This window comes from Chionomys nivalis, chromosome 4, assembly GCF_950005125.1.
Source record: "Chionomys nivalis chromosome 4, mChiNiv1.1, whole genome shotgun sequence".
Classification (NCBI taxonomy): Eukaryota; Metazoa; Chordata; class Mammalia; order Rodentia; family Cricetidae; genus Chionomys; species Chionomys nivalis.
In genome coordinates this window covers 81,806,261-81,830,443 of record NC_080089.1, presented here as the reverse complement: position 1 = coordinate 81,830,443, position 24,183 = coordinate 81,806,261, and the positions used below count along the sequence as shown (strand labels likewise).

Here is a 24,183-nt window from a genome sequence, read left to right as displayed (position 1 = left end):
GGAAGCCAATGTGGCTAGAACACTGAGTGTTTAAGCATTTGGGCATCAGTTAGAAAAGAGAATGCTTTTGAAGGGAGGCAGTAAAGCCATAGATTAAGTGAAATGGCATAGAAATTAGCTGTTGGATTAGGATGATGACTGCTTATCTTAGTTAGGGTTACTATTGCTGTGAAGAGACACCATGACCATGGCAACTCTTATAAAGAAAGTATTTAATTGTGGTAGCTTGCTTACAATTCAGAGGTTCCCTCCATTATCATCTTGGTGGGAGCATGGTGGTGTGCAGGCAGATGTGGTGCTGGAGAAATAGCCGAGTGTCCTACATCTTGCAGTAACAGGAACAGAACCTAGATAGCTGTGCTAGAAGGCTAATTCTACAAAGGGGGGAGTTTTATTTTCCATAGAAGCTGAAATATTTTTAATAAGAGAATGACCACCACAAGTGACTCCCAGGCCACACTGAGAGAAAAAAAACGGAGGAGCAGTGTTCCAAGAGTTCTAGAGAAAGTGACTTGACCCGGAATTCAGAACCTCTGAATGTGTCAAGTATGAGGACAGAAAAGGACTTAGGGCTCCCTTTCCCTAAGCGGCACATAGAGCATTTCCTCTCTAACATAGATAGAGCATCCTCTCCCCAATCTTTACATAGAACTTCATACATAGAGCTTCCCCTCGCTAGACTGTAGAGCTCTTTTAAGGATATGAGCAGTGTATGATTACGGGAACTAATAAAGATGACCCCATGAACTGGAAGCAGTGTATGATTACGGGAACTAATAAAGATGACCCCATGAACTGTAAGATCTGGTGTGGCCAGGAAGGATGGTGCCATTAGAACAGCAGTGTATCAGGTTAGAAAGTAACCGGGTTACATCAGGGCAGGAAATGCAAGGATAATGCCAGAAGAAGAATGGTGTGGAATGGGCTATTGTTAGCATAAAAGCTGGTATTTGTTAGACATGTAGTAACAATCATGCATTTTCAAAACTCTCAGCAAGAAAAAGCCAATTAAATGCTCTAAAATAAAAGGCTGTAAAATTAGCACATAGCTGAATGTTGAGACCATTTTCTAAAATGAAGAATGAGTTAAATCCTCATAGTTCAAAGATAGTAATTCAGGGAATAGTATACAGTAGCTCCTTTTGTCCTTTGGGAATATGTTCTTCAACCCTCATCAGACACCTGAAATTGAGGACAGTGAAAAACTTTGTACTATGTTTTGCCTAGTTTATATGCCTAGGCTAAAATATACCTAATGAGCTAGTCATTATGAATAACAGTATTAACTAGAACAATTATAAAATACTATAATAAAATTATGTAGATGTATTTTTCTTGAAGTATCTTGTATGATGGGTTTTAGTCTTCTTTTTTCTTTTCTTTCTTTTTTTTTTTTTAAAGAACATTTGGGCTTGAGAGGTGGCTCAGCCGTTAAGAGAGCACTGGTTGCTTTTCCAGAGTACTTGGGTTCAATTCCCAACACTCACATGGCAGCTCACAACTGTCTGCCAGTTCCAGGGAGTCTCACACCATTACACCAATGCACATCAAATAAAATTAAATAATTAAAACAAAAGAACTTTCAACTTTTCCACTTAACAGCAGATTGACATCTTTTTATATATCCAGAGTGCAACGTCACTATTAGTGGGCCATTGCTAAATACAGTACAGGTTGCCTAAACATAAGCATTGTGGTTCAGTGGGGCTGACCTGATTACCAAGCCAGCCATTACACGAGTAGTGATCAGGTAGCATGTGCAGTGTGGATACTCTGGGTAGACAGGTGATTTACACCCCAAGCTGCAGAGAGTGGAGTGACACAAACCTTACTGTGGTGCTATGGGCAGAGTGCAATATAGAAGTTGTGTGTTCTATCTGCAATCTCCCATTTAATAATTTTGGATCCAGTTGACCATGGATGAAGGGAGACTAAGCATAAAAGTATAAACCTTTAAAATACTTGTTATGGGGAGTGGGAGTTGGATAATGGGGTGTAGAAAGTCCGTGTGGTTTAACTGAAAGTACTTGGGAGGAGGGAAGAATGCGCTTTTGTGTATTCTTCCCCTTTGCCAAGAATGGCTGACTGGCACCTTGATGGTCTAGATGAGTGAGGCCAGGGAGCTGTTTCTGGTATGCGGATAAAAAATAGAATGCATCTTCATCTTACATAATCAACTTTAACGTTATTAACATTTAAATGGAAGGTAATTATTGATGTGATAGTTACTTAAAACAGTTCTTTAGCACTTGCTATTAACAGAGTCACTGTGTGGATGGCAGAGGGGACAAATGAGGCGGGTAATTATTTTTGCTGTGTGTATGTGTGTGCACATGAGGGGACCAGAGGTTGCCATTGTGTGTTCCTCAGTTGCTCTTTACCTTACTGTTTGAGAACCTGGAGCTCACCGTTTTGGCTATACTGGCTGCCTAGTAATCCTCAGGGATCCTCCTGTCTCTGTGGCTCCAGTGCTGGGATGTTGGAATGGTCCAAGAATGGTTCTGTGAGAGGAGAATTCTAAGTACTTGTGATAAAACTCCAAGAAAACAAGACACGAGTATTGTGACCTCAGTTTCTTCAAAACACAGAATTGTTTTTGGAATGTGCATTTGTGCTCCCCCCAGGTGTAGCAGATCATGAGTTTACTTTGGATTATTTATTGCAATTTGCTATGATTGTGTCTGTGGCTTATGGAAAAATGTTTTTACCACATGCAGCTTGTCCTTGTGATTGCACACTTACCTGAGTCTTTTCACCCTCGGAGTATAAATTGTCTGATGCTCTGAATAAAGCTGGCTATTGGATGAAGCTTTAGTTTGCCTCATTTTAGCCAGCTGGGAGAGGTAGACACTGGGAATACTGGTATGTTCCACTGAAACCAGCTCCTAAAATAGGAGCCAGCATCCAAACTCAGGTCATTAGACTTTGCATGGCAAACCCTTTTCTGACTCAGTCCTTTTCCCAGACTTAATTTGTGTTTTGTTTTTCTATTTTGCCATTAGAATTGTTGATTTCAGATCCATTAATTTTTAACAGTCTGAGATTGGCAGGCACTAATACATCAGACTAAGATCAAAGTATTAGGTTTTCAGTGGAGATACAGGTCAGTGGTAGAGTATGTACTTAGCATGTGCAAGGGCCTGCATTGTCTCCATTCCTCGCTCTCCCGCTCCCTATACATTCAGAGGAGCAGTGGTCGCAGGAAAATGAAGGTGTTTCCTTCACCACCTTGTTCACACAGTTGCCAACTCTTGGTGACCTTCCATCTCTGTGCTTCTCTGGGATATTCAGAAGCAAACCTCAGACATCAATTTTATTTTGAAGTATTTGAAAAAAAGTCTTTAAAAGGTGAAGATTCATAAAGTTCATAACAAATACAAATGGCACGATTGCATTTCACCCAAAGCCCACAGTAATTCCTTGACATTTAATACACAATCCCTGTTTAAGTTTGCTTAGTCGTCTTATGCTCACTTATAGAAGTTGTTTGAGTTACAGTAGAGATAGTGTGCACAGGTTGCGATCTGTTGTTGTTGCTTTAGACTCACTACACAGGCAGCCTCTTCACAGTTTGTTCTCCTTGCAGTTTGTTCGTGTCGGTATTTTATTGTACAGTTGACATAGCCTGCATTTCCCATAGATTGCACTATATTTGGAGGCTTGGCCGGATTCAGACTGAACACCGGGAGGAGGACAGACGACTTCAGAGTGTCCTTGCAGGAGGTGTGTTTCTGCATGTTTTTTTCCTGTGATGTTCTCACCATTAATGGTCATCGCTTTGTTTCCTTGTTTTATTAGTGGTTGTAAAATGTCAGACTTCTAATCTTGATTTTAATATTTCCTTTCCCATTATTTTCTAAAAATTATTTCTATAAAGAAATGTTTTATTTCTTGTTAGTTTGAGGGACAGCTTTGGCAGCATAGGCAAGGTAAATGCCTGGTTCCCCCGGAGGGTCTTGCAAAAGGTCGTTATTTGGAGATTTATTTAGTGTCTCATGAATTTGTGGGCCAATATATTTCTTGTATTAAAAATTCCTCGCTTATATAACCCTTATGAATGATGAAAGTGTTCAGTCTTTGACCACTAAGAACTTCTTCAAGGTGGCACATAAGCCTTTTCAGAATCTCTCAGCATCATCTCATGATGTCTTTGCTTTCTCAAATACCTAAACCTCTGGATTCTTCAGTTCAGCTTATGTGCCTCCTTCAGACATGGTATGAGACAGCTGACAAGGCAGGGATATTTAGATACGATGTGTGGGTGTGTTGGCCTGGCTTTTTTCTTGTTTTTAGGATTTTCAGTGGATATAGATATTAAATGGTTTTTTTTTTAAAAAGACTTAAAAGATAAAAGTTACCATACATTCATGTTGATGCTTCTGTCTCAGATTTTGTACTTAAAAATGTTAGAGCTTAGTTGAGCAGTGGTGGCACACACCTTTAATACCAGCACTCAGGAGGCAGAGTCAGGCAGATCTCAGAGTTCAAGACCAGCCTGGTCTATAGAGCAAGTCTGAGGGCAGCCAAGGCCACACAGAGAAACCCCGTCAAAGAAACAAAACAAAACAAAAAAGAATGTCAGAGTTCATATAAGCAGATTTTTGTTTTTATTTTGTTTTTTCCATATTGGAAATTCCAGTGTCCAAGTGGTGCAGCAGCTCCCTACTTGCTTTGTCCCTATTACACGTGTTAGTCTGCGGGTGAGAGAGTCAGCAGAGATTGCCCGACCAGTCGTTCCCATTGTTGTCATTTGATTTTGTTACATATTTAAGACATTCTACTGTGTGTGTATGTGTGTGTGTGTGTATGTGTGTGTGTGTGTATATATATGTCTATATGAGTGTGTGTGTATGTGTGTGAGTGTGTGTATGTATGTGTGTGCGTGTGCATGTATGTGTGTGTGGGTGGGAGTGGGAGTGATCAGAGGACAACCTCACATGTCAGTCCTTGCGTTCTACCCTTCAAGTTGTATTTTAAAGTAATTTCAACTAGTTACTTTATGTTTTTGTCATTTTACCTCATTTATTTAATTTCTCCTGCTTTATAGGATTTGTTTTAAAAATCTAAGTTCCCCCAAATCATCATTTCTGAAGTCCAGTTTGTAAACAGGTACAACAGAGGCAGTATTCACTACTGACCCTGAATTCTGCCCCCCTTTCCCAGTAGCTCTTTTTCAGTAAGAAAACCACCTGCGCCGGGCGGTGGTGGCGCACGCCTTTAATCCCAGCACTTGGGAGGCAGAGGCAGGCGGATCTCTGTGAGTTCGAGACCAGCCTGGTCTACAAGAGCTAGTTCCAGGACAGGCTCCAAAAACCACAGAGAAACCCTGTCTCGAAAAACCAAAAAAAAAAAAAATAAAGAAAAAAACCACCTGCATATGTTGCTTTTAAAATTTAAACGCATTAAGACTAAATACACGTTTTCTCTCGTCACCCCAGTGGCATTTTACATGCTGTTATAGGGAGCTGTCGACCTCATAGAGCAGACTGTAGAACTCTGCTGGCGTGGCTGAGAATTCCACTGCCTGGCCTACCCCCAGAGAATGCGTTTCTTTAAACATTTGCTTTAGCCTCGTACTTTTTTTTTTTTTTTTTTTTTTTTTTTTGTAAAAGGTTATATATTTTTCCTGTCATGTCACAAAATACCCGAAGCTGAGTACTTACAAAGAAGAAAGGTTTATTAGCTCACAGTTTAGAGATTGGGAGCCCAAGATTGGGCAGCTGCTCTTCTTTGGTCCCCTGTGAGGACCTCATGGCAGATGATGGAAGCCCTTGGTGGTGGAGATCACACGGTGAGACAAGAAGCCGTGGAATTCAGGGCCTGGACCTGATCCATGGCCCCCACATGAATATAAGGTCTCTGTTTTCTATGTTAGAGAAGCTCTTGACCACCCCTTTATTGAGTTGGATCCCATCCCTTTATTTTACTTTGAGAATGAGCCTTGCCCACTTGCCCAGGCTGTTCTGGAATTCATGATCTTCTTTCTGGTAGCTCAGATGATAGCTGTGTGGAATCCTGCTTGGTCTAGGCTTGGTTTTGTATAAACGACACACTATCTCAAGAACTCATCGTGGGAGACCAGGGTTAATTCCTCCCAAGGGTAATACTCTCCTGACCTAATTACTTTGTATAAATCTGGTCTCTTAAAGCCACCATCAACCTGAGCTTTGGGACAAAGCTTCCAAACTGTATTTATCCCATACTGCAGACTTCCTGTATTTTGCATGCTGTTATCTGTTGGTGCTTTCCTCTGTACCCCATGACTTTACACATGCTGTTCATGCTAGGTCAGTGGTGCGCTTCTGTGTGACGCCCTCACTCCGTCCATTTCTTAGTATCTCCTAGATATTTTCCTAGGATATAGAGCAAATACAGAGAGTCACGATCATCCTCATTACTCCAGTAGCTTACAGTCTATTAGAAGGCCAGTGCCTTCCTGGCGGCATTCTGGTCATGTTCTTGAGTAGCAGTGACTGCCTTGTGCACACATCTTGTCATGTATTAGGAAGCACTCTAGTTTAACAGTAACTTTATCAATAAGGCCCCGTCTTCATATATGAAGAGAGGAATTATTCCCATTATAGAAGTAGCCCTTTTCCATTGCATTAGCAAAACAAATGAGAGACAGAGACAGAGAGACAGAGAATGAATCTACAATTCATTTGCTCCAGCAGGCTCTGTTTGGGTGCTGGTTCATTCCTTTCTTTTCAGATTGTTTTGAGTTCTTGAGTTTGGATGGGAAGAGTACTCAGTATTTCCACGTCTTTCCAATGGACGTGTGCATTTGAGATGTGTGCTGTGACTAGTTAGAGGTTTCCTTGGACACAACAGTTTTGTATGTTCCCAAGGATGTGTATGGTACTGATTTTCCAGTCCTTTAATTAATCTGTGATAAATTAGGCATTTGTTTATTTAGGTTACTTCTAGATTAAAAAGTTGCATTGTAAACTGGGCATGGTAGCACATACTTTAATCCAGCACTTGGGAGCACTGGGAGGCAGAGGCCAATATGAGTGCATCTCTTAGTTTGAGAACATCCTGGCTAGCCAAGGTTACAGTGAGGCCCTGTCTCAGAAGCCAAAACAAGCACCCTCAAGCCCAAAGCTGCATGAGTACTATTACATGAAGCATTTTTACTTTTCCTCATATTTAGTTTTTTTTGCGGGGGGACCCAGAAATGCAGTTATTAAATTAACTATCAGAAGTATAGATAAGATGGGCATGATGTTTTTTGCCTATAATCCAGCAGTTAAAGGTGGAAGCAGGAAGCTTGCCATGAGTTCAAGGCCATCCTTGGTTACAAATCTTTCTCAAAAATTCAATTTCTAGAAGCCATAAATAAATTAAACATAAAATTTCTCCTCTCAAAATCTCCTTATGGTTTCTCTGACTACATTGTTACTATATTGAAGCATCTTTGGTAATATAATAGCTTTAAAATGTGTGTAACCTTTTTTGGAATATTATCTATTTTTATCAATTAATTTTTTACCTTGTTTTTAAGGCGTTCTATGAGGTACTTATGTGCCAAGGTTGATTTTTTTCCATCAAATATGTTTTAAATTTTTAAAACATTCTTTTGTTTAACAGTTTTATAGTCAATCTTAGGTATTTTTCTTTTCTTTCTTTTTGTTTTTGTTGTTTTTTGAGACAGAGCTTCTCTGTGTAGCCCTGACTGTCCTGGAAGTTACTCTGTATACCAGGCTGGTCTCGAACTCCAGAGATCCACCTGCCTCTGCCTCCTAAATCCTAGGATTAAAAGTATGTGCCAGCACCACCTGGCTAGTTATTTTTCTTATTAGGGTTTGTTTGTTTGGTTGGTTTTTGCCACACCCCACATAGGAAAATATTGACAGTTTGATCATTGTTGTCTTGTAAATTTTCAGGATTGTGTTTCTAATTCTCAGGATTAAAGACAAATCAAAATTATTCCTTATTCAGAAGGAATGTTATTTTCTAGGTCATGACGAAGTGTCTTATTTCAAATATGTATATTAATGTATAAAAGCATAATGACAGCCTCTTCCTTATCCTGGGATGCTGTAAATTGTTTTGCCTTTAGTCACTCTTGTTTTGATTAGAGAAATGATTTTATGACCCTTCGATGAGTCCGTTTCTTTCTCTTTCCTCCATGTAGGGAATAAAGTATAGCTGTGTTTACTGATGCAGACTGCAGACATATGGTGAAGAAAACAAGCTCGTAAATAGTACCAGAATACCAAGGCTACAAAAATGCTCTTCCATATTTTCATGAATCTTTAAAATTATGTGACTGGAGGTCATTTTTCCCAGCAATGGGGGAGAGAGCCAGAAGTCCAGACAGTGATCAAGAGAGAAAAGCTGGCAAGCACAGTTACTCTCGCTATTCGTCTGACTTTGGGTCCTCACCACAGTCTTCTGGCCATTCATCACCTGTCAATCCACCGCCTTGTCCAGCTACTAAGGGGAAGAATCCCAAAAGACAGTTTTCAGACAACCCGGTATATCACCAAGGTAAGTGTCTGCTGTGAACGCTCCCAGGCACCGGGACCTCCGGGGCAGCTCGTCAAACCCCGTGTGAATGAAGCTTTTCTCCTGGGGTGTGTGTTGCTGTGTGCGGGAGTGGGCTGATCTCCCTTTCACATGGACTTTGTTTCCATAACTGTTGCATTGCTTACATGTATACATTGTTATATAGTAACATTTTTATGGCTGAAGTCACACAGAGGAGTGTACCAGAAGACTGCTCATTTTTCCTCTTTCTTGTGATCTCAGAGGCACTTACTGTAAAGGCAAAACCTGCAAAACAATTGTGCCTTCTGTGTTGTTTTTTACAGTCACTGAAAGCAGGGCGATAAACTGGTCATGAGGCATTTTCGTTGACAGCGCTGTTGACCTTAGGTGGTCAGCACAGTGCTCGCTGGAAACACGCAACTTAGGCTAGGGATGCCTTAGGACCCTGGATCACCATTCAGTTTGTTTGCCTTTCACCGACTCAAAGGAGACCAGATTATTATCAAACACAATTTTATTATTAGAATGTTACTATCTGGAGTATGCAGAGCTACGTACTGTTATATAAATCTCTTTATTTTAATAAATCCCACTTCATGGAGCAACAGAATGCACAAAGTCTCTAGTCTATAAAAATGGCGTAGAACAATACGTTACAACAGGTGAGGTAATCATGACACATTGATGCGTGTATCAAGTTACAATACTGCAGATTATTGAGACTTGCTGCTGCCAGCTATGGAGTAGGAAGTTGGGGGCTGAGAAGAAAACAGAAACCACATAATGAAATACCCACATCTGAGGGTAACAGACCATATTCATTATTTTTGAAGGTGACAGCTGTTGGACCGTTTAAGAAAGGGTGTAATTAAATTTGCATTAACAATTGCTTTGAAAAGTAATGTTCACACATTAAAAACTACAAAGAGGTGTCTTAGCAACGGATAAAAGGGATTTGTTCCTCATGCCTGATGATGTGAGTGACTCAGGAACCATGGAGGAAGGAGAAACCCAACTCCATGTACTCCAACTCTGCCCTTTGATCTACACATGTGCACACATCCCCTGCAATAATAATAATGATAATGAAGAAAATGGCAAAGAATGAGTATCCGCATGAGAGTGACTTTTTTGTGCACCCAGGCCAGCGTCTCAGGATGTCCGCTTCTCTTGTTTGATTGCCGTTCCTTTTTGACTTCTTTTTGTTTCTTTTTTTTTTTTTTCTCTTTAACATTCCTCTGAATCTGGTTCTTACAATTAGTTGGGAGCATGGTCTCAAGTTTCTATAAAATACACATCTCTTGTCAAGTTGAACCTTAGAAAATGACTGGTGTTCTTAAGGATAATTTACATATGTAGGGTATTGTTGGCAAGAAGTATGTTAATTTTCTGTTCCTCTCCCAGAAGCTCCCCATTAAGGAGTTGGAACTGTGTGAGCCTTACCTTATTTGAGAAGTTTGCCGAGAATCAGATCCGTGACAAACAGTTCCAGCAGCAGTCAGAAAATCTCCCCTCTGGCTTGCCTGGATTTCTGCTCTGTGATGCTTTGAATTGAAGTCTGAGGTCACTTGTCTGCCCTAGTCCAAGCAACAGGACCCAATGAATTAATTTCCTGTCTTAGTTACTGTTCTATTGCTAAGGAGACACTATGACCACACAATCTTATAAAAGAAAACATATAATGGGACTTACTTACAGTTTTAGAGGATTAGACAATGAGTATCATGGCAGGGAGTATGGTGGCAGGCAGGCAGGGAGAGGGAAATAACAGGAGACTGGGCCTGGTGACACACCTCCTCTGATAATCCTTCCCAAACAGTTCTGCTGACTGGGGACCAAGCTTTCAAAGATGTGAGGTTGTGGGGACCATTTTGGTAAGACCACCGCACCCCTGCTCCTGGAACCAGCTGCTGTCCTGGTTCCTGTTCTTTCACTGTGATGAGACAGCATGAACAAAGCAACTGTCACGGGAGAAAGCATTTGACTGGGGGCCTGCTGACAGTGTCAGAGGGTTGGCCTCTTATCATGGTAGGACTGTGGTGAAATTTAGGCAGGCATGGTGCTGGAGAAGTTAACAGAGAGCTTTACCTTCTGATCCATGGGCAGCAGGCAGAGAATGAGATGGCCTGGTGTGGGCTTTTGACTTGGAGGAAGTTTGTTTTTGTATTTTAACCTTTTGATAAGTTCCCTTTTAGATCCCTCTTTTAAAGAGTAGGTATGTATATATACTGAGGCTTAAACTCAATAAATTTTAATGAAAACACTTTAAAATTTTTGAGAAATGTTGTAATTTAATGTGTATATTTTAAGAATTTTATGTGCTTTAAAATGACAATTATTTTATTTATATGTCTGTAAGTCTTTGTGTATGCTTCTCTATGTGTATCTTGTGTGTATGTGTATGTGGAGGGTGGAGGACAACCTTGGCTGTCATTTCTCTAGAGCTATCTACCATGGTTTTTGAGATAGTAACTCTTCTGGATTTGTAGCTTACCCAAGTAGGCTATACTGGCTAACCCATGAGCCACAGGGATCTTTCTGTCCTCACCCTCATGGTGCTGGGATTTCAAGCTTACATCACCACACCTGACTTTATAGTGGCCAGCTTTTTTTATGTGAATTGTGGAGAGCAAACTTGGGTCCTTGTGCTTGTATAATAAACACTTTGTGGATTACCCCAAAACCTCTTTAAGAGAAATGTATCAAGACCTTAAAGAAGCCCTGGTATTTAATTTTTGTATAGCCCTGGAACTTGCTGTGTATACCAGGCTGGTCTTGAACTCAGAGATCCCAAATGACTCTCAAATGCTGGTGTTAAAGGCATGTGTCACCACACTTAGCCTGTAAAATCTTTTTTTGAGACAGGGCTTCTCTGTAGCTTTGGAGGCCTGTCCTGGAACTCACTCTGTAGACCAGGCTGGCCTCAAACTCACAGAGAGCTTTGCCTCCCGAGTGTTAGGATTAAAGACATGTTGTTGATGCACTTGTTCTGGATGGATGAATAGTAATATGGGTGTGGCCTTTACTCACATCAATACCGTTTCGTTTTTAGCCCTTAGGAAAATTAGCCCTAAGGCTATACCCAGCAAAAAGGGAACCCGAGTGGGATTTCGGTCCCAAAGCCTCAACAGAGAGACACTTCGGAGAGATCCGGATATTGTGACAAAGCGGGTCCTTTCTGCGAGGCTTCTGAAAATCAACGAGCTGCAGAACGAAGTGTCTGAACTGCAGGTCAAGCTATCCCAGCTGCTCAAAGAAAACAAGGCTTTGAAAAGTCTCCAATTTCGTCAGGAGAAAGCGTTGAATAAGTTTGAAGATGCAGAGAGTGAAATCTCTCAGCTTATACAACGTCATAACAATGAGATCACTGCGCTCAAAGAACGCTTGAGAAAATCTCAGGAGAAAGAACGGGCGACAGAGAAAAGGGTGAAAGACACAGAAGGCGAACTATTTAGGACCAAGTTTTCCTTACAGAAGCTGAAAAAGATCTCCGAGGCTAGACACCTCCCAGAACGAGATGATCTGGCCAAGAAACTGGTTACGGCCGAGTTAAAATTGGATGACACCGAGAGAAAAATTAAGGTAAAATTGCCCACCGTCATGCTGTGCTGTGGTTGGTGCTCGCGGGACATTTGGGGGGCTCTGATTAAGCAGCCCGTTGTACTTTGACCTTCTCTTAGACCTGAAAGTGAGTTTTAATATTATTTTTCTGGGCTAGAAATCAAAGACAGAGGCAGGCTGGTGGTACAGGCTTTTAGTCCTAACATTCAAAGTGCCAGGGCATCTTGGTGAGTGTGAGACCAGCCTGGCGTGCTTTCTAGACCAGCCGGTGCTACAGAGTGATACTCTTGTCTCAAACAACAGCAAAACCACAGAAGAAATCAAGGGCAATTAAGAATGCATATATTCTAGGCTTAGTATGTAGAAGACTTGTTCTGAAAACACGAGGACCCGAGTTCCACCCCAAGACTTATATTAAAATGGCTGGGTGTGGAAGGTGGCCTGCACACTTGTAATTTCAGTGCAGGGAGGGGAGGTGCAGATAGGCAAATCCATGGGGCTCACTGAGCATCTAGCCTGGTCTACATGGTGAGCTCCAGGTACCAGTGAAAGACCAAGGTGGACAGCTGCTAGGAGCAAAATTCAAGGTTTTTCTCTGGCCTCCGAACATGCACATACATGTATGCACACCTTCATTTACACAAAAGATGACATATTGAAGAGCTAGATAGCAAAGCTTGTATACATTATTAGTAAGCCATATGCTGATGGAGGAATTTGAATCTTAGTAATTTCTGGAAACATGTGTCTGGCTGTTTGTCTTTGATGTGTAGTTACCTACCCTGTACAAATTCCCCTTCCCACGAAGCTAGAAATTCATGAGAAAGGAGAAAGATCATAAAGGGGGTAAAAATAAGGTCTTGGGATATCATGATAAAGAAGCAAAGCAGGAAGGTGACTGTCAGGGGGCAAAGAATCACATGGCTTAAGGGACATGGGGGGGCAGTGGAGTAGGGGAGCAAATGAGACGTAGGGTGGCCCATAATATGAAATGGCTTTAGGGAACCTGTTTGGGACCCTTTGTATAAGAAACCTGCATGAACAACAGTCTGTGTGAGTGTGGGATGTGGGAGAGATAGGCCTGATGTGGTGGCATGTGCATGTAATCTGGGCATTGGGGAACTGAGGAAGAACTGTGAGTTCAAAGACAGCCTTGACTATATAGCAAGACTCTCTCTCTCTGGAAAATAAGGGTAGTGGCTTCTTTCTATTTTGAGATCATTGTAGATGCAGATGCATTAATAAGAAAATGACACAGAAAGATCCTATATTCTCTTTACCTGGTTTTCTCCATATTTTATAATCGTCACATAATATTCGCGTCAGGGAGTTGGTAGAAATGATCCAGCAAACTCCTCAGCTTTCCCAGGCTTTATCTGTGCTCATGTGTATTTGTTTAATGCATAGTTTTTGTGACCATGATCCTCTAACCTGAGACATTCTCTGATGGGCATCTCTCTAATTCTGTAATTTCAAGGATGCTGTGTAACTAGAGTTGCTTACTGTATAGGCTTAATGCTGACATACATCACTTACACGCTAATGGCAGTTGCTGAATGAATCAACAGCTTTTGATTTCAGAGTAGTATTTGACAGTGTGGTCACAGAGGATCATGGTATAGCCACTTGGAGGATATTACCCTTTAGTTTTTGTACTAGCAGGTAAAGCTGCTGAGACCATTCATGTACAGAATTTCTGTATGGACGTGACTTTTGTTTCTCTGGGATGTTTCTTTTCTACTCTTTTGAGGAATAAGTGACAAACGTGTATATTTAAGGTATACAGCTCAATGTTTTATAAGTATGTTTTATATTTTATAGTTAAACTCATGGTTCATTTTGAGGTTTTTTTCTTCCCCCCAAGTATTGGGTCTCAGTTACTCAGGTTCCATGAGAAAAGGTACCTCTTCCTCCATCACATCAGGTTGTTTGGACATCTTTTTAAAAAAATCAGTTGGACATATTTTTTGAGGGCTTCTTTCTAGCTGTCTAATCTGTCTTGCTGACTTAAGTCTCTCCTGTTCCCACATACTCTTGATCCTTAACACAGAGTGACAGTGGTTTCTTACAAGCTTCTGAAATTTTTTTTTTTAATCTGCATTAGATCTTCTGCCTGTTTTTAAAGATTTAGTTTATTTTTATGTGTGTATTATCTGATTTGGATGCTAGGAACCCAACTCAGGTGTTTTTGGAAGAGCAGCAAGCCCTTTTAACTGCTAACCCATCACTCCAGGCCCTCCGTGTGTTATTAAAAGGCGCGCATGCGTGCGTGCATGCATGTGTGTCTGTGTGTGTGTTAAACACATCCTGGAGCATTGATAAGAACTGCTTCATGCACAGGTCAGTTCGCAGCGACCGCCACCTTACCTGTTGTTTCCTGAGCAAGTGCAAGGTCTCCAGTCATTTGACTCTTCTTTGGCTTCTCAGTAGTCTCAGTTTCTTCTCGGATTACTTCTGGAGTTATTTTCTTGAATTTCGAAGCTTGTTGCTGTTGTAAAATAAAATAGAGTTTCAAATGAATGTTTTATGCACAGAAAGGAATGATGCAGTTTTAGAAATGACCCAGATTTAGGATAGTTGGTGTACAAGCTCCGTGTCTCCAAGCTGCTTCTGTGTAATTAAAGTTGTGTTGGGTCAGTGTTTGATATGCAGTCAGGGACCTTCTGGTGCCATCTTGGTAATGTCACATCTGCTACCACACCTTACTAGCTTTCTTCTGAGTGGTGAAGCCCCCCTCAGGAGAATTATTCTCACCTTTTAGCTTATTCTTTATCCTTCCCAACACTTTTGACATTCAATTCAGTATATATAATTATTTCCTTCATAATCTCACTAATCACAGAACTTAAACTATTTGCCGGTTTTTAATTTGGTTATGAATGAAGCTTTTGTTTTTATGCCTCGTTCAGCTTCTTAAGGTTTGCCTGATCCACTCTAACTTCATTTCTCCTCCAGATCAGTTGGTGATGGTTAAAGGTCTGTAATTGCTTAAGAGTCGGTGAAGAGCTTGATTGTGATGTTGCATTTTGCAAACTCACAAAAACCCACGGGCAGCAGCCTGGCTGTGCCTGGCAGTCGTCCCTTCCCTGCAGTGTTCCTGCAGTTGAGCACTGTCCCCTAAGGCTGAGCAAGTAGCTGTGGAGTAGGATGTTGGACCCTTTGGGCATATGCTGAGCAGTGGTACAGCTGGGTCACATGGTGGATTTAGTTTTACCTTTCTGAGGGATTTCAACGCTGATTTCAATAATGATTGGACCAGTTTGCAAAATCAACAGCAAGGAATGAGGGTTCTCTTTCCCCACAATCTCTTCAGCATTGACTGCCATTTTGTTGTTGTTGTTGACCTTAGACATTCTGACTGGGGTAAGTTGGAATCTCAAAGTTGTTTTAATTTGCATTTCTCTAATTTCTAGGGATAATTATTATAGTTTTATTTCTTCTTTTGAGAACTTTTTTTTTCAGATTCCTTAGACCATTTTTCAATTGGGTCTTTTGTTTTCTTGACCCTGTTTTTGGTTTCTTTAGATATTCTAAATATTAATTTTTGTCAGATATGTTAATGATAAAGATTTTATCCCACTCTATGGACTTCCTTTTCACTAGGTTGATTGTTTCCTCTCCTATACAGAAGCTTTTTAATTTTATAGGTCCCACTTGTCAATAGTTGGCCTTATTCCTGAGCAAATGGAGTCCTGCCCAGAAAGTTTTCCTTAGATCTATATGTTGTAAGTTACAGTCTGTGTTTTCTTCCAGCAGCTCACCACGTAGGGTTTCACAGTGAGGTCCTTGATCCGTTTGGAGTTAATTTTTATACAGGGTGATAAGGGTCTGGTCTCATTCTCCTACATAAGGACATCAGTTTCCTCAGCACCATTTGTTGAAGATGGCATCTTTTCCCCAGTGTGTGTTTGGCATCAAATACGAGGTGGCTGTAGTTACATGTACTCGACTTTGGATTTCCTGCTTTGTTCCTTTAATCTCCATGTCTGTTTTTGGGCCAATGCTATGCTATTTTTGTCACTATAGCTCTGTAACATATTTTGAACCTCCAGCATCATTTCTTTTCTCAGGATTGCTTTGGTTTTCTGGGTCTTTTGTGGTTCTGTGTGAACTTAAGGGTATTATTTTCATTTGTGTGGGATTTTAGTTTTATTTCAATGTAGATTGTAGACTGGAACTTGGGAAGGCAGATTTATATTCATAAGGATGTCAGGCACAGCTTTTACTCCTCTCATCACTTATTGAGGAGTGGAGGAGACGTTCTTACAGCAGTAAGTTTAACAAGTCAAGTGTCAATGGCCTTTCCCTGTGTTTATCAGCCTATAATTGGGCTGCTGGCTTGTTTTGTTATTTGATGTGAGTGACAAGGTGCATGGGAGCTCAGTAGTTTCAGAGTGCAATCAAGAGTTTTGAAATGGGCATGTGGTTAAAGAGATAAATAGTGAAAGTTTCAGTGGAGTCAACTACCCTGATAGTTGTCCTCTCCCTTTAGGAATCAGCTCACCTATAGCAGTGCTTGCTCTTGGCCCAGGGCATACCAGGATGGACTGCTTGATGGAGTTAGTCTAGCTAACACTGTACAAAGTTCTAGCGCTTAAATCAGACCACATGTTTAACCCTTACTTAAAATTACTGTACACCTTTATTTTGGGTTCTATATATGTATATATATTGCATGGCGACTTCCAAAATTCTCTCCTACAGGAAACTTAAAAAACTTTTCAAATATATATCACATAGTTGTCTAAAGTTACCATTCAGAGGAATAGCACACTGTTGTCTGTGATCATTTTTCTACATGACAGCTCTTTGTTGGCTGTAGCCATCCCTCTGTGTGACAGCTCTTTCTTACCTTTTTTAGTCACTGTGCTATGTCACAGCACACAGTAGCAATTTACTGAGTAGTCATCTCAAAATAGCAGTTCTATTTTAATGTGTGTTCTTTAATAGATGAATACAAGTTTTAGTACTGAAAACCTGATTTTAGTACTTAAAAGCTGATTTTTAAAGTAGAGAGAAGCATGCTTTAGTTGTAGGATGCAGAGGTTTTCAAACTTCTAAAAAATTATCAACAACTCTTCTCTAACAAAGCTTTTGATAGTGGTTTTGCCTGCTGATGTTTGCCACGTTAGAAATTAAATGTTTAGGCCGGGCGATGGTGGCGCATGCCTTTAATCCCAGCACTCGGGAGGCAGAGGCAGGCGGATCTCTGTGAGTTCGAGACCAGCCTGGTCTACAGAGCTAGTTCCAGGACAGGCTCCAAAGCCACAGAGAAACCCTGTCTCAAAAAACCAAAATAAATAAATAAATAAATAAATAAATAAATAAATATTAAATGTTTAGAACATTTAAATTATTCCTCAACTCATTTAAACAGTGATAAATAACTGGTGACATTGCATTATAAAAAATTCAGTATAAATGATCACTGAGTGGTTAAGAGCACTGGCTGCTGTTGCAGAGAACTGACTCGGTTTTGGTTCCCAGCACCCACGTGACAGCTCACAATCATCTATAACTCTTATTCTGGCCTCCACAGGTACCAGGGACATATATGCCACACATGCATATATGCAGACAAGCACTTAGACACATAAAATAAAAATAAATACATCTTTTTAAAAAAAATGTCTTTTAATAGTATTTTTTCACAAATTGAAGTAAATCAGGATGCAAGTGGTTTGTTTTATATATATTTGTAAATATCTTTAATGTCGGACTCAGAAAGGACAGCTGGGTTCTATATCTGCTTCGCACTCAACATGTTGTTGTGATTGATAAACATGCAGTCAGTCAACCTCACACAGATGTTTACAGTAATTGGAAAACAGAGGCATATTTAAATAGCACGTTAAGCCAGTAGGTATCCTTTAATATTGTTCTAAAACTTACATTGTGTTCTCCAGACTTTGGGACCTTCCTAACCAAGGCTACAATAGCAGGTTAATCATAGCAGTGTGCCCCAAAGCAGATGTCAGGGATTGTGGCCATCATAGGAGTCCACAGTCATCAAACAGAAAATCGTCTTCCAGCCTTTATGAAAAGATAGAACTAATAACTGCACACGTGCATAAGTTGTTTTCTCTTTAAAGACCTGCAGCAGGCTGTAGGTGGCCTTTAGCGTATGAAAGTCCAACTACTCGTGGCATCATATTGGCAAAGAATAAGTTACTTTGTCGGGAAAACCTGATGAAACTCTCGAGACTTCCTCTCTATCTCTCAGCAGTTGGTGAAAATTCAGAAAGCAGTTTGTTGTTGTGGAGTTCAGGGTATATTGCTGTAGATGAGTGGATGCTTGGGTGGATGCTTCTCTTGTTAGATTTTCCTCCAAGAGTCCAGGACTGCCCTCAAGCAGGGTGTGCTTCTTCTTGTTAAAATCGTGACACATCTCAAGCAAACAGTCTTTAGAAGCAGGGGTTAATTGAGGGAAACTGTTTTTCTCTCCCTGCCACAGTCCTCTAGCGCCTCTGTTCGTAGAGCTTTTCTGTCTTCTGAACCCCAAATCCAGAAGCTCTGCCATTGCCTTGGTCCCTTCGGTGCTATTTCTAACACAAGAAGCGAATTAAGACCATAATGGATGTCAGAGCAACAGGTTATTTCTGTTCTTGTCCTCGTGTTTTGTGATCTCTCTAAATCCCCCGGCTTCAGCTGACACATCTGAGGGATTAAATGCTAGGGCTCCTGAGGTGCCCTTAAACTCTGAAATCTGGTGGGTTTAAGTCATACTTAAAGTTTTTATTGTCACATTATCTACCTGCGTATCATCCATCTGTCCATCTATTATGTATGTGTGCACACTCAAGTGTGAGTGTATGTGTGTGTGTGCTTGCATACCTATGCGTCTCTGTCTATGTCTTTATCTGTGTAGTGGCTTGCAAGGTCATGGCATGCTAGTAGAAATCAGAGGACAGCATGTGGGTTTGAGTTCTCTCCTTCTTCCACATGGACCCCAGAAATTTAATTCTTAGCTATCTCTCTGGCTCTGAAATCAACTTGTTTAAACCTTTCATGTGCCTAAAGTATTTTTAGCTTTGGGAAACCATTCGTTTCCTCTGGCCAAAGTTGAGGTTTCTTTGTTTTGTTTTTTTGATTTTTTAAAAAAGATTTACTTTTAGTTTTGTGCATATATGTGTAAATGTAAGTGCCTGCAGAATCCGGAAGAGGGAAGGCATGGAATCCCACAGAGCTGGAGTATCAGGCAGTGGTGAACTTTCCAGTGTAGGTGCTGCAAACTGAACTCTAGTTTTTTGGGAGAGCAGTAGGTGCCCTTAACCATTGAGCCATCTCTCCAGGATCCCCAACTCTGAATCAAGTTCTTATATATATATTATCAATTGTTACAGAGATAAAATATTCCTAATGCTGAAAACATGAAGTCCCTGCTAGTTTTTATTGTAAACCAATCCTAAAAGTGGCTAGACCACATACATGTTAATATAATTAAATATTAGTGTATTTTAATACTTCATGGCTTCAGTAGTTATGTTTGGAGGGTCCATGGAAACCTCTCATTTTATAGAACAATTATTTTAGCTTTGTATTAATGTTTACAGAGGAATTTTGTACTGAAGAAGTAGCAGAAGCACTGGGAGGGGCTTTAGCGCTGTGAAGAGGTTTGCAGTGAGGTAGGATTCCCTCAGTCTGTGTTTAGGCAGCTCCTAAGAACCAGTCCTTCTTAGGAAGTAGTCTTTGCCTTGCAGGCCCTGGCAGTGTGTCAGTGTCATTCAATACCCCTTACCACAGACAGGAGTGTACGGTAACTGAAACATATGTTTGAGTGCTGGGGATTCAAACCCGGGTCCTCATGCTTGTGCAGCAATCACTGTACAGATTGAGCCATTTCCCCATCCCATAACGTTTGTTGTTTCATTGAAGAGACATGAACTAATTGAAAATAAAGTTAGGAAACTTTACTGTACCCAAGCTTGGTGCAGACAAGCTGGTGTGGCTATGGAGAAGTTTCTAGGTGGTGCTTTGAATGTCTCGACCCCCTTAGCTTTCAACTGACTGGATTCCTAAAGGTCAGGAACCAGCCTAATTTGGTTTTGCACTCATAATACTAATGTGCTTCTGGAATAGAATTAATGTTTCTGAAAAGAATGAATGAATAAATGGATTGATGAGGCATTTGTGACAGGTTCACAAGTGTGGAGGGCGGCTACTCTAATGATGACAAGATCAAAATGGAATCTATTGTCCTAGGCTCAAAATTTTGCTCCAGACAAGCTCATAAAACTTGATTAACTTCATGTTTTAAAAATGTTGACTTTGAGCCAGATGGTGATGGCACATGCCTTTGATCCCATCAGAGGCAGGCAGATCTCTGTGAATTCGAGGCCAGACTGGCCTACAGAGTTCCAGAACAGCCAAGGCTATATACCGAGAAACAAAATAAAAACAAAAAGTTGGCTTTGTAGGTATCTATTGTGGAACTCTGGCTGAATGGTTCATGTTCTAAAAAAGAACATATTTTTAGTTGTTAAGGCTGAATTGCTGCTTAAAGTGCTAACACAGTGAAAGAGTTATTCAGAGACGGTAACACCATGGGTAGAAGGTATTTCTAACTCTAATTTTACTGCTCAGACTGTGAAATATTAACAAGCTGACGTGTGGAGAGCAAATGGGATAGCTAGGAAGCAAAAACAGCAGCAACAAACCTGCCATGTCAGACACACTGAAACAGAGCTGGTCTTCAAATGGCTGAGCAGGTAAAGCTGCTTACAGGCCAGTCTGATGACCTGAGTTCCAGTCCAGGGGCCCACTTGGTGGAAGGAGAGCACTGACTCCCTCGAGTTATCCTCTGACTGCCACATGTGCTCTGTGGCACAGGTGCATGTGTACACACAAGCGTGTGTGCACACACACACATGCACACAAACATACACACACTAAGTATAATAAAATGTTTTAAAAATAAGTGGAATAAATATGGAGGCATGGATGTAACATGAGGGCCTGCTTGTTGGGGTTTCTGTCCTGCCCGGTTCCCACAGTTGTTAGGTTCCAAAGAATCCCACATTTTTAAAACATAAGTTATAAAACCCATTGGCCCATTAGCTCAGGCTTCTTACTAACTCATAACTTATATTAACCCATTATTCTAGTATATATTAGCCACATGGCTCAGTATCTTTTTCAGTGGGGCAGGTCACATCTTCGTTCACATATACTGTGTCTGGACAGGACTGGGGAGGAATGGGCTTCCTCCTTCCCAGAATTCTTCTGTTCTCATTGCCCCACCTCTACTTCCTGTCTGGTTATCTCACCTGTACTTCCTGCCTGGCTACTGGCCAATCAGTGTTTATTTAAAACATAATTGACAGAATACAGTCCCACATGCAGCACATGGATCAGACTAAGGGAAAATGTCCTTTCATTTTTCAAAGGGCTGAGGCTTAGAAGAGAGAAAATACTTTTTGTGTGTGTGTGTGTTCTTGGAGTAATATAGTCCTGATGAACATTACATAGAAACTGGTTTCTACTCATTTGTAAAGAACTTCCCAATCATTGAATTGCCTGTTGTGGACTCAGTATCTTGTAATTGCTGAGCTTTCTGTCCCTGGAAGAACTTGAGTAGAAGCTGAGTTCATCTGCCAGGAACCCCTAAGTGACTCCTGTAAGGTGGGCTGGTGAGGTGAGCAAGGTGAGCGACAAGGCTGAAGTCTTGAGAACTGAGCTCCACTGACACTGAATAGTGGTTAAGAGAACACAAGCAGAGCCGTCTAAACAAGCTCCGTGTTCATCTCTACTAGGAAGAAGGAATAAGTGGAAGTAAAATCCGCTGCTGTGAGTGTGTTTGCACAGCTGTTAAGCCATGGCCACCTCTTGTCTGTCTCTCAAAAGAGTTAGCATTCTGACATACTTCATTTTGGGAAAAGTTAAGAGTCTAAGTTTTTGTTTCATCAAAATGTTTCTTTAAAGACATTTCAAAATTTATTTTAAAGTAGTGGGGAAAGTCTCCTACCAAGGCCAAGTTACTATTCCTAAGGTGTTTTTCCATTTAATTTCTTCAATTTTGAAGGCAATTTTTCCTTGTGTAATAATGTATAACGCAAGAAAATATTTAAAACATTCATGTCCTTACTGGAGTCCTACTCTCGCCTTTGGTCTGACTTTGAAAAAGGAGACAATGTTAATCAAGTCCCCTGTGGCTACCTTCATCAGGACTTACTGTGCTGAAGCTATTAGGAGCATCTCCTACCCAGACATTTCATTTTCAAACATATCTTTAGAGTTGGTTTTTTAATTTTTAATGCATTTTTTCTTATTCATTTTCAAAAAGAGAAAAAAAAACTATGAAAACTAAATAGTCTTACCACTCAGAGATCACAGCTTTTAGCACCCTCTGGATCTTTCTCTGGGAGAGAAAAATAATATATAATAGGAAACATGGTCCTGAGCATCTGTTGTAAATAATGAACTGGATCTCATCAGATGCTTTTGCTGTGTCAACTGGGATGATTAATGCATTCTTGCTTCATTAGTGCGTGCGATGCATTTAGATATATTAGGGGTTAATGCTATTTTGCTCGATGCAGTTTTATATATTGCTTGATTCTTTATGTTAATACCAAGGAGTTTACATCAGTGTTCACATACAATTTTATTTGATTCTAGGCTGCCCTTGTGCAGTTTATAAAACTCAAGTCTATAAATTTCCCTTCTAGAGTGTTGTGTAAGGGATTTCCTCCTTGTACTCTCTACATTTCGCCACTCAGCCTCTGGATTGCATACTTAGTTCTCAGTCTGTATTTGTCTTTCTGTTTTTCCTGATTATATATTTTTCTTACTACTTAAAGACACATATAGAACCGGGCGGTGGTGGTGCACGCCTTTAATCCCAGCACTTGGGAGGCAGAGGCAGGCGGATCTCTGTGAGTTCGAGGCCAGCCTGGTCTACAAGAGCTAGTTCCAGGACAGGCTCCAAAACCACAGAGAAACCCTGTCTTGAAAAACCAAAAAAAAAAAAAAAAAAAAAAAGACACATATAGACAGGTATTCCAGTTTTAGTTCCTTAGAGTAATTTATATTTGTTCATTTCATCTTAGGTTTTATATTTTCATCATTAAGTAAATATCTATTTTTATAGTTCATATAAGTGTACATGTCAATAGGAGTCACTGTGGTATTTCCATATAGACATACAACATGGATCGCTATGGCTGTCTGCGCTTCTTGCACTCTCTCCTGCGCCTATACCCTTCCCTGTCTAGCTTGTTTTGTTGAACATAATGACTTCCAATTCCATTGAATTTTCTGAAGATGATAGGACCTTATTCTGCTCAGCTAAATAATATTTTATGGTATGTATGTATATGGTATGTGTTTATATGGTATGTGGGTATGTGTGTATATGGTATGTGTGTATGTGTGTATATAAAATGCATGTATGTGTGTATATATGGAACACATGTTTGTGTATATATGATGTGTGTATATGGTATATGCATGTGTGTATATGATATATGTGTATGTATGTTATTTCCTTTATATTTTTATCTCTTGAGCAATAGGCCAATTCTTTTTTCTTTTTAACTAGTCTAATTCTTACTGTTCAGAATAGTGCCGTGGTATCTGGTGTGCTGACTTCATTTCTTTAGGATAGTCACTCAAAAGTAACAATAGGCCGGGCGGTGGTGGCGCACGCCTTTAATCCCAGCACTCGGGAGGCAGAGGCAGGCGGATCTCTGTGAGTTCGAGACCAGCCTGGTCTACAAGAGCTAGTTCCAGGACAGGCTCCAAAACCACAGAGAAACCCTGTCTCGAAAAACCAAAAAAAAAAAAAAAAAAAAAAAGTAACAATAGTTGGATCATACGGTAGTTCTATTTTTAGCTTCTTTAGGACCCTCCATTTCCATAGTGGCTGAACTAATTTACATTTTGTCATATCAATATTGATTTTCAACTTGACAGGATCTTCTGTCACTTATGAGATGAACCTCTGGGAATGTCTAGTTTCTAGACTGAGTTAACTGAGGCTCAGACTGAATAGAAAGGAGAATAAGGGCACACCAGCATTTGTCTCTCTGTTGTGGGTACACGTGACCAGCTGGGTCGCAGTGCCTTTGCCCTGCCTTCCCCGTCAGGATGGACTACACTCTCCTCCCTTTGTTAAGTTGCTTCTGTGGG

At 40.5% G+C, this 24,183-nt stretch overlaps 1 protein-coding gene across 3 annotated transcripts in view; it reads left to right on the top strand.

The window, feature by feature from the left end:
- The window catches only part of Lca5 (lebercilin LCA5), a 46,648-nt gene that overhangs the window by 11,295 nt on the left and 11,170 nt on the right, over positions 1-24,183 (top strand). For 2 of the 3 annotated variants that reach the window (XM_057769004.1, XM_057769005.1), the window contains exons 2-3: positions 8,138-8,493; positions 11,546-12,075. In XM_057769004.1, coding sequence (XP_057624987.1) covers positions 8,295-8,493; positions 11,546-12,075 — 729 coding nt within the window. In that variant the 5' untranslated portion in view covers positions 8,138-8,294. Of the gene's footprint in view, positions 1-3,640; positions 3,724-8,137; positions 8,494-11,545; positions 12,076-24,183 lie in introns of all 3 variants that reach the window. The other variant, XM_057769002.1, reaches the window with a different exon arrangement.